Here is an 18,192-nt window from a genome sequence, read left to right as displayed (position 1 = left end):
TTGTTTGCAACTTTGCTGCAGTTTCACAAAGGTTTTTTATCTTAATGTTATATTTTTGTAAACAACTCAGGCGCTAGTACACCTGTTTATCTTATAGTTTAGTTTAAATATGTTTATAACTCTGCTTCTGCTTTAGAAGTTTTTTATTTTCTTCTATTTTTTGAAATAACTAGTGCACCTGCTCTTTTGTTTATTTTTTTTGTTTAAAATATGTTTAATATTTTGCTGCTGTTTACATTGAAGTGTGAAATACAATGTTAAATAATCTATTATGTTACAGAGCCCTCCATGATCCCTTTTTTCACAGCAATCCTTAGTCTGGATTAATTGATATTATATGAATACAATGATGTCATGGTGAGTTAACCAAATTCTACCCAAACAAATCTATTCAAGTCATCTGGTGAAAATTCTTCTATTTTTAATATCGCAATATATATCCCACCTACAATAGGAGCCTATCAGGGTACGCCGAACACAATGACAGCCAATCAGTGTCCACTTCAGGCTGTCACATTGACCATCTTTTTTTACACTCCCCAACAACAAAAGCACAAGCCCCCCCCCTTCAAAATGGATTTCATCATCATCCAGAAACAGTAAAGTTAGAGATTAAAAATTACATGAATGCGATTAAAAAAATACCGCTTTAACTCTGACTGTAATTAATTGATCAAATTTGACACCCCTAATTACTAGTATCAATTTTTGACAATATACATCTTCCTTATAACGTTCTGACAAAAAGTTCAGGGTCATCTAGGGTCAGCATGTCTTAAAAAGTTAAATGAAAATATAAAAAATAGCTCCATACACCATATTTCCTGGACTATAAGCCGCTACTTTTTCCCTCGGTTTTGAGCCATGCGGCTTATATAAAGGTGTGGCTATTCTGTGGATTTGTCTTCCACCACTAGGGGCGCTCTAACCGGAATTAGAAACAAAACTAAGAAAAAATCAATGCAAAGAAGAATAGGCTACTTTTTCTTGAGCAGATAGAACACGGATGACATTTACAATTACATGACAATTACAAACAATTATTATTATTAATTATTTTCAAATCCTCACCCCTTCATTATGGAACCTGTTATGTATGTATGGCACCATTAACAGGATGTGACTGCAGGTGGGGGAGTTCAACAGGTGAGGGCGCTATGCACTAGTTTAAGCACTAGGCGTTGCATTGGGTGGTATGCGGAAAGTAGAGCAATAAAATGTGGACGTTAACTGACAATTTGGAGTGTATAAAGTTATTAAATGTGGGTCAAAATCCAACAGAACCCACACGAAGAAGTTCGTATAATGCAAGTTTTAAGTTGAAAGCCATCAATCTTGCTATCCAGGAAGGAAACCGCGCTGCTACATCCAAGCTTAGCATCAATTAATCTTTGGTGAGACATTGGGGGCGGAAGCGGGAAGTTAAATGAAGATAAGTATGGGTTATTTTCTCTTGGTTCTGTTACGTTTTAATCAGCAAAGTTGCTGCCATGTTAAAAGGCACTGTTAGGAAAGAATCTGTTCAGGTACATACATGTACATTTCCAGTTCAAATTCGTTCTGTAAATGCAGTAAATATCACATTTTTCAACATAGGTAGGTGCGGTTCATAACCCAGTGTGGTTCATATATAATTTTTTTCCTTTTTTTTTTTTTAATGTTGGATGCGGCATATATAATGGTGTGGCTTCTTCTTCTTCTTTTCCTTTCGGCTTTTCCCTTCAGGGGTCGCCACAGCGAATCAATTGCCTCCATCTAACACTGTCCTCTGCATCCTCTTCTCTTACACCAACTACCTTCATGTCCTCCCTCATTACATCCATAAACCTCCTCCTTGGTCTTCCCCTAGGCCTCATGCCTGGCAATTCAAAACTCAGCATCCTTCCAACAATATATTCACTATCTCTCCTCCGGACAGGTCCAAACCATCTCAGTCTGGCCTCTCTAACCTTATCTCCAAAACCTCTAACATGTGCTGTCCATCTGATGTACTCAGTCCTGATCCTATCCTCCCTGGTCACTCCCAGAGAGAACCTCAGCATCTTCATCTCAGCTACCTCCAGCTCTGCCTCCTGTCTTTTCCTCAGTGAAACTGTCTCAAGACCAAACAGCATCGCTGGTCTCACCACAGTTTTGTACACCTTTTCTTTCATTTTAGCTGAAGGTCTTCTATCACACTTCACATCTGACACTTTTCTCCACCCGTTCCAACCTGCCTGTACACGCTTCATCACCTCTTTTCCACACTCTCCATTGCTCTGGACTGATGACCCTAAGTACTTAAAATCCTCTACCTTCTTGATCTCCTCTCCCTGTAACCTCACTCTCTTCCACTTGGGTCCCTCTCATTCACACACATGTATTCTGTCTTACTGCGGCTAACCTTCATTCCTCTCCTTTCCAGGACAAACCTCCACCACTCTAGCTTCTCCTCTACCTGTTCCCTGTTCTCACTGCAGATCACAATGTCATCTGCAAACATCATAGTCCATGGAGATTCCTGTCTGACCTCGTCTGTCAGCCTGTCCATCACCACAGCAAACAAGAAGGGGCTCAGAGCTGATCCCTGATGCAGTCCCACCTCCACCTTGAACTTCTCTGTCACATCTACAGCACACCTTACCACTGTCTTACAGTCCTCATACATGTCCTGCACCGCTTTCACATACTTCTCTGCCACTCCAGACTTCCTCATACAATACCACAGTTCCTCTCTGGGCACCCTGTCATAAGTTTTCTCCAGATCTACAATAACACAATGCAGTCCCGTTTGGATTTCTCTGTACTTCTCTATCAACAAACTTAAAGCAAATACTGCATCTGTAGTACTCTTTTTGTCATGAAACCATACTGCTGCTCACAAATGCTCACTTCTGCCCTTAGTCTAGCTTCCACTACTCTTTCCCATAACTTCATTGTATGGCTCATCAGCTTTATTCCTCTGTAGTTGCCACAACTCTGTACGTCTCCCTTGTTCTTAAAAATGGGAACCAGCACACTTCTCCTCCATTCCTCAGGCATCTTCTCACTATCTAAGATCCTGTTGAACAACCCAGTTAGAAACTCTACTGCCACCTCTCCTAGACACTTCCAAACCTCTGCAGGTATATCACCAGGACCGACGGCCTTTCCACTCTTCATCCTCTTCAGTGCCTTCCTCACTTCATCCTGACTGACCCAACAGAGCCATAGAATGACACGTTGCGGCTCATGACCCAAAGTCAGAATCCACTAAGTACGTCTAATGGCAACATTGAACCAACAGGTTCAAAACTCAAATGCGCATATCCAGCTAATATTTAGTTTATAGCATACACAGCTGCAGCATATACAGAAACACTGTACATACATATGCATCATATGTTTACATAGACTGCTTAGATTATATAGACTTCCTTGCTTGCCCATAAAATGCAGCGTTGTGTTTGTCATATATATTTTCTTTCTAAAGCAAGACAAGGTTAGCCAAGTGTTCAGTAGCAGCTACATTATTGTATTGTCTTGAACTTCTCAAAAATAAAGCTCTTGTGAAAAATAATACTAGATAATAATGCAAAAAAATGTATTAAAATAAATACTGGTTAAAAACAGCCCTTTCAGTAATCCATGGTAAAGTTCACAAATAGTAACAAGTTCATGAAATTGGAGAACAGAGAAGTTCATGTGATTTGTCCAAAAATAAATCCTTCTATTTTTTCTTGTTAAGAATCGGAATTGTGAGTCGTTAGGAACCAGAATCGAATCAAAACATCGGAACCGGAATCGTCCAAATTCAAACGATGCCCAACCCTAACTGCTACTGTTCTGTATAGCCAATAACTGAAAGTATTTTAATTTATTTTATTTTTTTATTATTACTATTATTATTATCTGTGACTTGTTGGTTTGCCTTAATAGATAAACATGTGGGTCTAGATACTCAGACAACTTACAGATTTTGTTGTCAATTTATGTTACTGTAAGTGGTGGGTGTTATTCTTTTTCACTACCTCAAACAACTTGAAAATGATGTGCCATTGGTGTTGCACAGTATGGTTATTTCTTTGCACTAGTTCAGACAATTTACAGATGAATAATTGTTTTTTGTGTGTGTGTTTTGTTCTTTGCACTAATTCTTCCTTTGTTTTGCACTACCCCAGGCTCAGACAACTTAAAATGTGTCATTGGTTCCAGGCATTAACTGTACAGAGGGTTGTTGAAGTTAAATACTGAAGTTGTACTATTTTTTTTTTTTGCACTACCTCTTTAAAAAAACTATTGTATTAATGATCATTTAAGGTTTTGGCAATAAATAAGTTTTACAGTTAAAAAAATAAAATAATAATAATAATTAAAAAAAAAAAGCCTGTGCTTTAATTTGTTCCGTGTGGTATCGTAATGGTATCGAGTATCGATACTGAACTGGGTATCGGTATAGAAGTTGAAATTCTAGTATCGTGACAAGCCTACTGGGAACTCAAACAAACTGGAGTTATTTTTGATTTCCTGAAAAGTCATTTTAACAGTACAAGGATTCCAGCCGAACATTGACAATATGCTTATGTTAGCTGCCTATTAGCAATCGAGTTGACCCAGCATTTTAGTTCCGGTTTAACTTGTTACCTGCCATAAGACATATTTTATTGTTCTACTCGCCAGATTCTGACTAGTCTGACGGACGGAGCCACAGGGATCACATCTAAAAGACGGCATCTTTGAGGGCACTCGGTTAAAGTACCTCCACACGATGGGTCTCAAGGTGTTTAACCATGTTAGTCATGAAGACTCCTTTGCACAATATAATCTTATTGTAGGTGTTGCACGGTCATTTATTTTAACAAAGTTAAGCCACACTTGAACACAATGAACCATATATGCTCAGCAGCATATTAAGCATTTCCAGTGGGAAAGGTGAGGATGGGTTACATGGTTCCAGTCTTTGGACATGGGGGGATAGGGAGGAATAACAGAGGAATAAAATTACTTGGAAGCCATCCGTCACTAAGAGAACAACCCGGGTACTACTACATCAATAATTCACGTAACTACACCTAATGAGTGCGATCCAAACAAAACACGCCTGAATTACAGCTGCTTGGCTTGGATTGTCACTAAAGTGGAGGAATGAAGGGAGGAGATGCAATATTCATCTCTTGAACACTTGAAACATACACATTTATTTTCATGAGCAAAAAGGGATGGAGAGAATCAACAGAGACTGACTGAGAACTGGCATGCATGAATAAGAGAGGAGCGAGACAGTGGAATACTAAAAGACCCATTTCACAACAGACAAACAGGGACTGAGGCATAAGAAGAAACAGAGAAAAGTCATGAAAAAAGATTCTGTCCTTTCTTTTTGTGGAATAAGCAACTGCTGCTGAAGTGCAGGTGATAAGTGAACATTCACAACAGCACCCACAAATCCATGAAACCACAATGCAAGTTTTCCACACAGCACAATCACAGTCACTGCCTTGTCTCTAAAATGGACTTTAAAGCGGGGGCGGCAGAAGCACAGCTTGGAAAGACTTTTAGCCGAAAACAAGGAAACAGGGACGAGTAGAGGTGCAAGTATGCTTCCTGAACATTGTCGGAAGTGACAAACCACCCCCAAACTGCTCCCATGTTCCTCTTTGATTGGATTCAAATCCCCTGAGCGATGGTGAAACATAAACAAGCAGAAGAATAAAAACACATTTTATAGATACGCATTAGCATTTCAATTAAACCTTGTCTCTTAGCATTCACACATTCACGTTTTGTAATAAAGGAACTGAAAAGGAATTTCTTGTATTTTTGATAGAAATGATGTGTTTAATTATAGCAGGGGTGTCAAGCTCATTTTTTGTCGGGGGCCACATCGTAGTTACGGTGTCCCTCAAAGGGCCGTTATGACGGTGTTCCCATATAAATGTATGACCGTGTTACATGATCATATATACACAACAAATTGATGGATAGCTAGTTTTGAAATTAGAAGCCAGAAGTAATTGTTTTTTCAATTATTTTTTTATTTATTTCGAAGAGGAGGATTGGTAACAACACATTGATGTATCTCATATTTCAGTGTTGTTAAAAGTGAAAACAATTTTGCAAGAAATGTGAAGTTGACGCACATGATTTGCCTTCGCGGGCCACATAAAATGAGCTTGCGAGCTGGATCTGGCCCCCGGGCCTTGACTTTGTCACCTGTGAATTACAGTAATAATTGGGCGACTCCCTACCATATGTAGAGGCAAAAATCATCAGTAAGAAAATACATTCAAATATAAGACATGACTGACAAGAGGTCAGGGAAAAGTAAGTAGATCAGGCGACATATCTAGGGACGCTTCAATGTGACCAGCATCTACAAGAGGATGCTGAAACAGAAAGCCTAAAAACTCAGCTGCAGCTATGCGTCTAAAAAGGAGAAAGGGAAATTCCTATTGCAGTGGTACCTCTACTTACGAACGTATCTTCATACGAAATTTTCAGTTACAATACGCCTCAACAGGAAAATATTGCCTCGTGTTACGAAATTAATTTCAGCATACAAAAGGTAAAAATACAGTATGGGACGCTACTCGCAGCTCCAGAGTAACATACTCATAGCTGCTCTGCCATTGGCTATTACCTAGCATCTTCCTGGCATCCCATTGGCTAAGAGTGACCTCTACCGTACGTGTCTATGTGTGTAGAAATAGATAGACAGGTAGAAAGATATACATGTGATAGATATGTCTATGCAGCGTCCTCGTCCTTGTCATTCACCCCTCGGGCCATGAGGTGTTCCGATAGTTTTACGTGCATTACAGTATTTGCTATGGACCCCAAATAGTGATGGAGAAACGAGGAAAAGAAAAAAAAATAAGAAAATCGTTTTTTTCTCCATGCAAACAAAGCAAGAGATAATAGAAAAGTATGAAAAGGGGATGCGTTTGGTTGATCTTGCCAAAGAATATGACCGTAATGTATCGACAGTCGACACGTTATTAAATCAGTTCTTTACAAAACGCCAGGCAAAAACCACTTCTGAGAGAGAACATGAACCAAAGAGGACCAAAGCAATGAGGACAGCAATTCAAAGGTAAATAACCATCATTTTTATTCTTTACGCTATTCTTTGTTTTTTATATTATGCTCAACTCTCATTTATTGTGCAATAATATAATTGTAACATGTATTTGTTAGATGTTTTGAAGCATTTTTATGCTTTATAAAACATTTATGTCTGAATTTTGGGGGGCTTGCAACGGATTAGGGTATTTACATAGAAAACACGTCTTTACTTACAAAATTTTCTAGTTAAGAAATTTCTTCCAGAACCAATTCATTTCATAAATAGACGTACCTCTGTACCTGAATAACAATAAAGGTTGGACAGAAAGAGGAAATTACCGGCACAGTCAATTCTCTATACATGACTCAAGCAACAACTGATTGTTTCTTTACTTTATACTAAATGACAAAAAATACAACCATACGGACTTGTGACCCCTTCAACTGCCAACAGTCTTTTAGAACAATTCCACCAAATCTAATATAATGACTAATCATTTCAGGATACTTTTGAATGTTTCTTAGAGATTTGGGGAAATAAACAATTTATATCAAATCATTTATAGTTAAATTGAAAGGCATTATTTTCCCATTAAATTAGTACCACTTTACAATCAAAATTGTTTTATGTTGCATGTAAGAAAACAGTGCATTCATTTCTACTCAATTTATAGTACAGACATGTATTAGACTATTATGTGATTTGCACTCACAATCAATTATCTGGAGATAAAGACTAGGGATGTAACGATTTACCCAAGCCCCAATTCGATTCGATTTTCAGTTCCCGATTTCCAATTCGATTAGTCAATCGCTACCATGCTTGTCTTGTGCTGTGCATTAGTGTGGTGCTGCGGCCATCAACCAACGCAATACGCAATGATGTTTGGTGTAAGCATGTCAAGTAGGGCTGCCACAAACTATTAATTTGCTAGACGACTAATCACCAACAGTAGCCCTGATTAGTCGACTAAAATGAATAAAAGTTGAATAAAAATAACATTCAAGCTTGAATAAAAATAAAAAAGATATAAGGGGTTTTGAGTATTAAAATATATCTATTAAATCGATCAATAACTTATAAAAATAATGTGTTGATGTGTGGCCAGCCTAGATGTAAACAAGTCCAGCCTGCATTGATATAGCTGGAGATTGGGGCAGACACATCAATACAGTGATCCCTCGCAACTTTGCACTTCAACTTTCGCGCCCTCGGTGCATCGCGGATTTTTCAGAAGCATTCATAACAAATTAAAAATGAAACAACACAGCCATATCGGCAGCTATATTGCAGAAAGACGCATAGCTTTATATGAGTTGACTCGGAGGCTTTGTATATACGCGCGGGCACTCATAAAAGGCGGTGACTGGTTCCCAGCGCGAGCTCGACCAACGAGGGCACAAGTGGATTTACTTTTTCCACTTGTGTACTATATGTGAGCTGACTGGGTGCGCATCATCGCAGCCTCTCACTAGTCTCGTCCACTATTCAAATGTGACGTTGATTTAGTCAGAGTCAAGACGGATACTTTCTCCTCCGTATTTGTAATGATGTGTTTGCTCTAATAAAGTTTTGGAAAAATCGGATAGTACAGTACAACAGCTGTGTTTATAGTCGTGAGCGCAGCTCGGCACGGACGACTTAGATGTCGCCAAATAAAATGTGAAAGTTTTTGTTAGTTTTGTCTTTGGTTGTCTTAAAACAGCTTACCTTAACTACAATCCCGCATTGCATTTTAGGACTTTGATGATGTTATTGTGCAAAGATAAAGTTAATGCATGATTCCCTCGGGCCACAAGTTTCTACGTTTTTAAATGAAGAAGGAGGCAACAAAAGGAACGAAGAAGAAAAAGCAGGCGAAGAAGAAGGAGGGAAGAAGAAGCGGCCGTTTTACTTTCACTTTTCACGATGACGACAAGCGTTTTAAAGTGCAGGACTGGATAAATGACACTATGGCATTCTAGTTAAGGTAAGTCAATTTTATGATAAAAATGAAAAATTTAACGTAGTTTTTAGCGAACGTTCCGTCGTGATCGTCAGCTGCCGTGGTTGAAGCTCACGTTCCTCTCACAGCCTGCAGCTTGGTATTTAGTCTTCATTTTGAATTTTAAAGTTAAATTGATTGTGTAACAAGTATTTAGAAGTGTGGGAACCATGTTGGGGGTTCGCAACATCGTAACAGAGGCGCAAATCCACCCATAATAAAACTGTACAATATATATCATATAAAATAATAATAATAATAATTATAATGATAATAATAAGTCAGATGCTACTTCGCGTTTTTTCACCTATCGCGCCGGGTTCTGGTCCCCACTAACCGGAATAAATGAGGGATCACTGTACATCATTACACTCCTACTTTTTACTGTTGCAAATGCCGTAAATATGAGAAGTATCACTTTAATATCACAAACTTGGATAATAGTAAAAATGTTACAGCAAAGGCTTACTACCTAACATAACAGGTTAAGAAAATTAAGTACAGGTCAGAGAAGAAGCCAAGAGTCTATAATGCTTGCACAAGTGTTAAAGATTTCTAAGCCAACTCAGCAGGTAGCTTGCCCTATGACCTGAAAATGAAAGGCTTACTCTGTAGTGCATTACCGCTTTATCTTAACGATTATATTGGTCCCTGGGAGCAGTATCAGGAACAGTACTTTGCAAACTCTGTCGCTTTGTAAATATACAAGTCTCTAGATATCCATAATTCTACTTGCATCTGACTAGCTGCCTTGGACATTTTGTCCTCTCTTTGCCCCTTGCTGACTCCAGATGCCTCAATATAGGAAGTGCTTACATTGTTTTTTTATTTGTGCAGTAGTCAGCCCTAAGACAGAAACACAACACAAGCCAGATATAATATCTAGCAAAGCTGAGGTGATGAATGAGCAAGTGTTGAAGGGCTATAAATATTATTTGCTCTCCATGACTATTTCCTCCATTTCCTGAGGGGTATATAACAGGATTTAGAGAGGCAAGGGTCCAGAGCGCTGCTGCCCTAAGTTCCTTTTCAAAAATTTGTTTCATTTCTTTTCTACTGTCTGTTAGAATATCAATGTCGAACTCTCGCCTTTTCCCTTTGGACTCAATTTTATCTGAAGCTATTATCCATACATACATAAATCCTGGGTGACTCTTTGCAAAGGATCTCCTGTCTGTGGACATCAAACTTCCGAAATCAAAACCATTAGTGGCCATTTACAGCACACTCCACCAGGACCATTTTCCTTCAGTACACTTTGGCTGAATATTTGTGTCAATAAAAATTATACTCTCAATGTGAGTATGACTAAGCATAGCGGGAAGACCATTTTTTCCCGCCTATGTAATCGTCTAATTTCGCGTCCCTTACCCCCGTATGTGGTATCGATGCAAAGCTTCGCTTCTCCGCTTTCATAATCAGTTGGAATTACATTGTTAGCACAAACGATTCATGAGTTATGGTGATGAAAAAAATGTCATCTTCGTCACTTTCCACTATGACGCACTGCTTTCCTGCCCATAATAAAAATGACAGCTACTGTAATGTATGTAGAAAGCTTCATTTATCTGCTTTCAGAATCCATTGGGATTACGTTGCTATCTTAAACGGTTACAGTGATTTGAAAAACATATGTCATCTCTGGAAGGTGCTAAAAGAAGACGCATTTAGTCCATGGTAAGGCTGTGAGTCTTTCGTTTCATATATCGCCCAGCGATTAAAGTTTTAATTTTTATCCTAAAATTGGCTTCTCTTAACTAGAATCCTGCCTTGCATTTTAACCATTAAACCCTTGTTGTTGTTGTGCGAAGCAAAAGAGTGTCAATATTTCTGCTGTTGTTCCTGCTGCTGCTTCTTTGGTGTTGGCGGCGGCGGATTCTTCTTCTTCGTCGTCTTCCTCTCTTATTTTTTAGGACGAAGAAGAAGAAGCTCTGTCACTGGAAGTAATCATGGCAAGTTAACTTTCGATTTCGACACCAACAAGGACCTTTGGATAAAATACAACACAGGATTAGGGCTGGGCCGATAATTCGATATCAATATGTATCGCGACTGACACGTGATCAATACCAATAGAAAATGCCTTCGATAAAACGTTCAATAGAAAAAAGAAAAACAAACTCGATCGGAGCATGGTGCGTGATGTAGGCAGCGCGCTTCAGCCTCCAAACATGACGAAGAAGCGTTTCAACCAAAAAAGAAGCAGCTTTTACACCAAAGAGGAAGAATCAATTAAACCAACAAGAAGAAGCTGTTCACTCAACGGAGCATGTCCGTGGGCCCGGCGGCCGTGCGCTACGCTCGCGGGCCCGGCGGCCGTGCGCTACGCTTGCGGGCCCGGCGGCCGTGCGCTATGCTCGCGTCCAGCGAGCGAGCGCCATAACTTTGCTCAAAGAAATTACCACTCGACTCAGTACAACTCTTACAATTAAATTATATTACGCATGATAACCCTATTAAAAACCCCTGGATGGAGCCATGGTGTACAAGTAGAGGAGTTCTTGTCTTTGACATGCTAGCAGTAGTTAGCCTTATCCGACACCGGCATCGCATTCAAGGTAAAATCAAGCACGCAAAATATGAATGGACTACGGCAATAATGAGTCCGCTAAAAGGATAAAGTAGTCCTAAGACGGTTGGTCAACGATGATGTATGCACTGCAAGAGAGTATTCGTTCACTTATATTGGATGAACATTGAATGAAGGCTAATATATGAGTCAACAACTGCTTTGGGGTAGACCTGATGCAAATAAGCATTTACAATGCACAAAGACAAACTGCACATTACACTACATAACGATGTACAAAAAACAGTTAACTGTTATTTAAAGGTAAGGTTTAAAACAAAATCAATAACTATCAATATTGACTGATATAAAATACTTAGATTGTGACAGTTTTTCAAACATTTCTCAGCCCTTCTAAGCACATTGTCTTTGGAGTTTATTTAATCTTTATATCGACCAGTCCAGTTCACTCTTTCATAGTTACATTGACCTCTTATTAAAGGTTAAGTATTTTGTAAAAATAAAATAAATACCTAAATATAACCTAAATGTATTTTGCTTCGGGTCATTATTTTCAATAGTTTAAAAAAAGAAAACCAATTTCAATATATATCGACCAATATGAAACACTTATATCGTGATATACTTTTCAGTCATATCGCCCAGCCCTACAAAGGATTCTAGTTAAGGTAGGCTGTTTTAAGACAAACTTTAACAAACACTTCAACATTCTATTTGCCGATGTTTTGTTGTCCTTGCGCTGAATGCGTCGGGTGGCTGAGCGCGCTCTGCTCACAACTTGTGAACACAGCTGTTTAGTATCCGCTATCCGGTTCGACTCTAATTGAACGGCACATTTGAATAATGTAATGAGTTTCCGAGCAGAACGTTGTTCAAAAATGCCGTTCATTTATTAGCGTTTTTTTTTTTTTTTTTTTGAAGGTGGTAATCGGAAATGCTAATGGAAACCTGTTTAAAATCATAGTCAGATATGCCTATATCAAACTCTGTGCCAAGATATTGTCAGGTGTGCCGTGGGAAATTATCAAATTTGAGTGCCTGTGCGGTCTAGCGCCTGGCAGTGTAATCATGTCTTTACTACATTGTAGTACTCTTCCATACCAGCAGGTAGCAGCAGCAGGTAGCTAATTGTCCTTGTTTAGAGACAAGCGAATTAGTGACGCATGTTTATCCAAACAGGCCCATGTTTCACACTGAGTAAGTGTCAATATGAAACATGATTACATACTTTTTTCTTTGTGTTTACTTCCTTCCTATTCGAGACGTTATAATATAATGTCATACTTTAATGTTAAAAAATGCTTATAAAAACAATATAACACTTATGTTGTTAAAATAAGCTTCTTTTTTTTTTCACAATTTCAGCTAGTGGTGTGCCGCGGGATTTCTTCAATGAAATAAATGTGCCTTGACTCAAAAAAGTTTGAAAAACACTGCTATAGACTATTATTATTTGGTCCGGTCGGACAAAATGGCAGATAAACAAATGGCGGAAATATACCCCAGCTGTAGGCGGAAGGCAATAAACGCAACTTTTTTGTAAAATGTCCATCTCTGACAAACAAGTATTATCAAAATAAACCAAGTGAGAGGGAAATATGTTTTGTTTTTTTTAAACAAATAGCATTAAGTTGAAAGAAACATCGATAACCTTTTACAGGGCTTTCTGTATCCAGAGATGCTATGTCACTTATAGATGTGGACGGCACTAAACTGGCCCCGGAGCTGGATTATTAAATACTGGAGTATCAATAAGGTCCTCAGCAAAAAAAATAAAAAATAGAACTTTGTCTTTATTAATTTTATAAAACACCTTTGCCTCTTAAAGAAATAAACACTCAACTCAAAATGTAAAATATGCAATATAAAGCAGGATACCTTCTTATTTTATACATGGACCGTCAATAAGAAAGACGTCAATGTGCAATTTAAGGCACGTCCTCGTCGTTAAAACAGAGACAGTGAATTACTGCGTGCCTTGTGTGTGTAATCCGGGGGAAGGTTTTGGGCGTAGGAAAAACGTGGATAGCAATTTTGTTTTGTTAACTAACTGTTAATATTTAACAACAGGCTGGCAAACATGTCAAAATAAGCAGTGCAAGCCTGTGTTCACATGGACCTGCATGTACTGTTGAACAGCAAATGGCTCATTTAATTAGATTTCAAATTACTCAAGGACTTGTTTTACTCCTACAACACTATATGACTTTAAATTGCAAATAGCAGACAATGTAATAAGTGTCTGGAAAGAGAATCATACGCTACACTAAACAGCTAAATAGTCTCGAAACCGGAAATGAATTACATTGGTGTACATCAGCCGGGAAGAGCGGCCTGCGAAGTTAAAGGGAAGTCAACCCAAACGTATTTTTTGGAAGAATATGTTCTAAGCAAGCCCACTAGTTGAATCAAGGCATTATAATAAATATTGCATTTATTGAATGAGAGTTAATCCACCCGTTTTTAGCCATCTATGGGGGCGGCCATTTTGTCGCTTCTGTCGACTGAAAATTAAATCAGAAATGCTAAGGGCTCAGGTAGCGACCAATCACTGCTGACCTGTTTTCTGACGCGGCGCCTTGATTGCTCTCAAAATGGCATTACAGTATATCCCTCTCTTTTGTTTGTTTTAAATCAATGTAGCTTTGCTAACGGACCATACAACCCTTATACAGTAAATCTTGAGTTTAAACTGAAAATGTCTGTGTGAAATTGCTCCACTGGAAATGTTTCTAACTTTCTAGACAAGAAAATACAGTTTGCTACTATTACCAATGTGAATTTAATGAATAAAAATGGTTGATTATTAAAAAAAAAAAAAAAAGGAAACCAAATGTTCCTTATTGTCATATTTAGTGTTTAATAAGACCCTTTCATCAGATCCTTGGGATTAACTTTCAAAAAAAGCACATTTTCTTAATAATTGTCACATAAAAACAATACTTCTATCATTGGAACTTCTATCATTCTTTGAAAGACCTGCCTGTTAATGCTGGTTGCACGTACAGTACCAATTCGAACGCCACATAACAGCACAAACAACCCAGTGCACACGCAGTCTATGTTTCAGTTTTCATCTGTTTCGAAATGAACGTTTGATGAACTCCTCTCAATAAATCTAAATTTACCGTGACAGTTCCCGAGTAGTGATTTCTCGCAATATTACAGTAAAGCATCTTGCTAGCAATAGCCTGTAAGATTCTATGAAAATCGTGGAGAGCGGTACAAAACCCTTATTATACAACACACTGCAACACACACAATTCAGAGCTTACTCAAATTAAAAGGACCAAACGAATGGTTTTATACTATCATTCGATTCTCATTCGGTGTCAGTGGTACTTCGTGTCAAACGCGGTTTGACGCACCACCGCAGATTCAACCTGCATGATTCGTCGACACAAAAAATACATTCTAGCAGTTAAAGCGTTACCTCTTTCTTCTTTTGTCCTCCTCCAGACGGCAGACACAGAATCAAAAGGAAGAAAACACACAGGATAGGGAGGTTAGCAAAGGACTTCACCCAAAGAGGCGCCATGACGGAAGGATGCTCTGGCCGCGAGACACGTCTGTGCCAAACGATTGGATGCTGTTTGACCAATCGGTGCAAGGAGATTTCACTCGCAAACACTTCTGGGTATTGAAGTTTTAGGGTTTTTTGTTTTGTTTTGTTTTGTTTTGTTTTGTTTTGTTTTGTTTTGTTTTGTTTTGTTTTGTTTTGTTTTGTTTTGTTTTGTTTTGTTTTGTTTTGTTTTGTTTTGTTTTGTTTTGTTTTGTTTTTTGGACGAGGAGGTTCAACTCAAAATAGCAATCCATTCGTCTATCTATTAGTTACCAAATAAAAAGCTATTTCCCGTTTGAAACTACAAAAAAAAAATTAAAATTGTTTATTACTCATTTTATGTATGTCACTCTTTGAGATTTTCTTTTAAATTAAAGGTGATTTCCCAACCATTATCATCATACCTTAATTAGTAATAGTAGCAGTAGCAGCAGCAGCAGCAGTAGTAGTAGTAGTAGTGGTAGTAGTAGTAGTAGTAGTAGTAGTAGTAGTAGTAGTAGTAGTAGTAGTAGTAGTAGTAGTAGAAGTAGTATAGACATTTAAGTACTCAGCAGAGTTCAGACCTGACCTATGGCACAACAATCCCATTTTGGATTTTTATAGATATTCTTACATGTCTTAATTCAATCCACAACAACAAAAGTTGAAAAATAAAAAATAAAAGAATCTGAATACTTTGTCTTTCTATGTCTACTTTATCTATTTCCATGTGCAGGATGACCATCTCATTCAATTGAGTGTTTAATTATATTTTTTTGTAGCCCAAATAAGTACTAGACTTTAGACCATTGTATTAGACTGATGTTGGCATTTACAGTATATATTTGATTCAACAGATTTTTGTCTGATCATATTGATAAGTCTTTACCACATACCACTTACTGTACCTCTTTCCCACTGACTACGGGCGAGAGGCATGGTAAACCCTAAACCACGTCAATCTCAGGGCACATACAAACAAACAGCCTTTCACACTAGAATTTATACCTACGGACAATTTGGAGTCTCCAATTAACCTGCCCTGCATGATTTTGAATTGCAAAAAGAATTGCAAAAATAAACCTGGACGGAAATGCAAGAAATTTGAAAAACAGCCTAAAATTCCCCAAAATATTTTTACACTCGGAGGAGGTGGATTTTTCAGGGTATCGATAAAAAGAAAATGCACATTTTGGCTATGGAAACAGTTTTTTGCGAATAAATGTTGACAGGCTTGGATGCTACATTTTGACCGGCTATTATATCACATGTAAAATGTTGTTGTCACAAAAATGTTGCGGCGGACGATAAAGTATGGTTGGGGGAGACAAAGAAAGTGATTTTTTTCTGGAATTAATAAAAGAAGCGAGCATTCCTGCTGGAACATGCCTGCGTTCCCATATGGACAGAGAACGACGCGGTCGAAACAATCTTCTTTGCCATTTCGTTTTCATGACAGCTCAGTATGCAGTGAATGCTCACGCAATTGTAACCAGAGTTCTTCCAAACTACAAAAGCTCGATCAGCAATTTGTCCATGATCACTTTTGTTGACAGTGAGTCGAGTGAGACACTCTCATATGACATCATCTCATGGCGCACTCTCCTCTCAGCTCAATATTCGCAATATAATAACAAATGGAAACGGGCATTAAGTCGCATGTCGGTTTTGCGCATTTTTACCAAATTCGCTTAAAATTTTCGAAACATTTGGATGGAAACCCAATTACAGTCACTATCAATCAAAATCATTACTTATACACTATGGCAGGCAAACAAAATGGCTGAGAACTCATTCATTGTTTCATAAAATAAAATGCACGTATATTCACAACCTTGGCCAATAAATTCATAATACAAGCAGAAACAAACCAAAGTCAAAATCAACGTTTAGAATTGTGAAGAATTAAAAAATGGTGTCATTATGATTTTTAGATATTATTTGAGAATGGGCAATCTGGTCTGTGACAATTGAGCACGCTGATTGGCAGAGGTGGGCATTCTGGCAGTACTGATGGAAGGCTTGTCAATCCATCACTGACGGATGCCTGTTTTGCTTACCCTTGACGAATGATGGTAAAATGAATAAAAATGACCGACTAAACACTGACGGAAGTGGGTTTTCGTCCATCAGTGTAAACGTCACAAACTGGGTCAAGTACCAACGAACCTCTATGTCACTGACGGATGCCCGATTTGCTGGCGACTGAAAGTAATGCCCCGCCTGTCTCGTTTGTTTGTTTGTTTGTTCAAAGGGAAGACTGCATTGACTATACAGTATACCTGTATGTGTGATAGTGAGTGCTGCTGTTTTCAATCGGATCTCTGCGAAGACTGTGATGGCCAGCTGTGATCAGCTAAGGAGGTGGAACCAGAAGTGATGTCACTTCACTTTGCTATGACAACACAAATGTACAATCTTTGTTTGAGTATATTTTATGTATGTGTATTTAATTGCATATGAACCTTTACGGTTGTGGTTTTCTGTTGAATCTTGAAATTACTTATATTCAGGACTGTCGTGTGTATTTGTTCGTGGGATTAAATTGAATACTAACAGGGTTGCTTCAAGAAGAAGAAGATGCAGAAGCAGATGACGAGTATTTAAAAACAGGAATAGGTGTGCAAGCTACTAGGGCTGGATTTTACCCTTGCCACAAGATGGATACTAGTTAAGGTAAGCCATTTTAAACTTTAAATTAAAACGTTATGGTTTTTTAGGAGTTAAAACAGTTCAATAAATGTGAAATGTATGTAAGTTATGTGTGTTTCTGGGCATCCACTGTATGATGAAGATACACAGATACTGTAGATAGTGCACTCCTTTTACCATTTTAATCACATTGAATGCTTCATCATGTTGGACTATGACGCGCTGATGGAATAGCAGACCGATGAAATTTGCAGACGGAAGCATTGATGGAAGTGAATGTAACATGTTAAAGTAACATGAAGGACTGGCTGACTGATGATTACAGTTTGGTTTGGTTTGAAAAAATGCCAGACTGACAATGACAGACCGGTGCCTAGCCACTGATGGATAACAAATGATAGACAGGCAAAATGTTGTAAAATGCCCACCTCTGCTGATTGGCTGTTGGCTAGAAAATAAGT

The 18,192-nt window shown here is 38.3% G+C and overlaps 1 protein-coding gene across 2 annotated transcripts in view; it reads right to left on the bottom strand.

The window, feature by feature from the left end:
- tusc3 (tumor suppressor candidate 3) overlaps positions 1-15,117 on the bottom strand; it is a 60,845-nt gene extending 45,728 nt beyond the window's left edge. The window contains exon 1 of one of the 2 annotated variants that reach the window (XM_086034561.1): positions 14,972-15,117. In XM_086034561.1, the coding sequence (XP_085890687.1) occupies positions 14,972-15,076 (105 nt within the window). In that variant the 5' untranslated portion in view covers positions 15,077-15,117. The remainder of the gene's footprint in view (positions 1-14,971) is intronic. The other variant, XM_086034560.1, reaches the window with a different exon arrangement.
- Positions 15,118-18,192: the final 3,075 nt, after the last annotated feature.

The sequence above is a fragment of the Filicampus tigris genome, chromosome 6, assembly GCF_054856515.1.
Source record: "Filicampus tigris isolate MCC_2025a chromosome 6, RoL_Ftig_1.0, whole genome shotgun sequence".
NCBI lineage: Eukaryota > Metazoa > Chordata > Actinopteri > Syngnathiformes > Syngnathidae > Filicampus > Filicampus tigris.
Note: the sequence above shows the minus strand (reverse complement) of the source record. Positions and strands in the feature narration are given on the sequence as shown.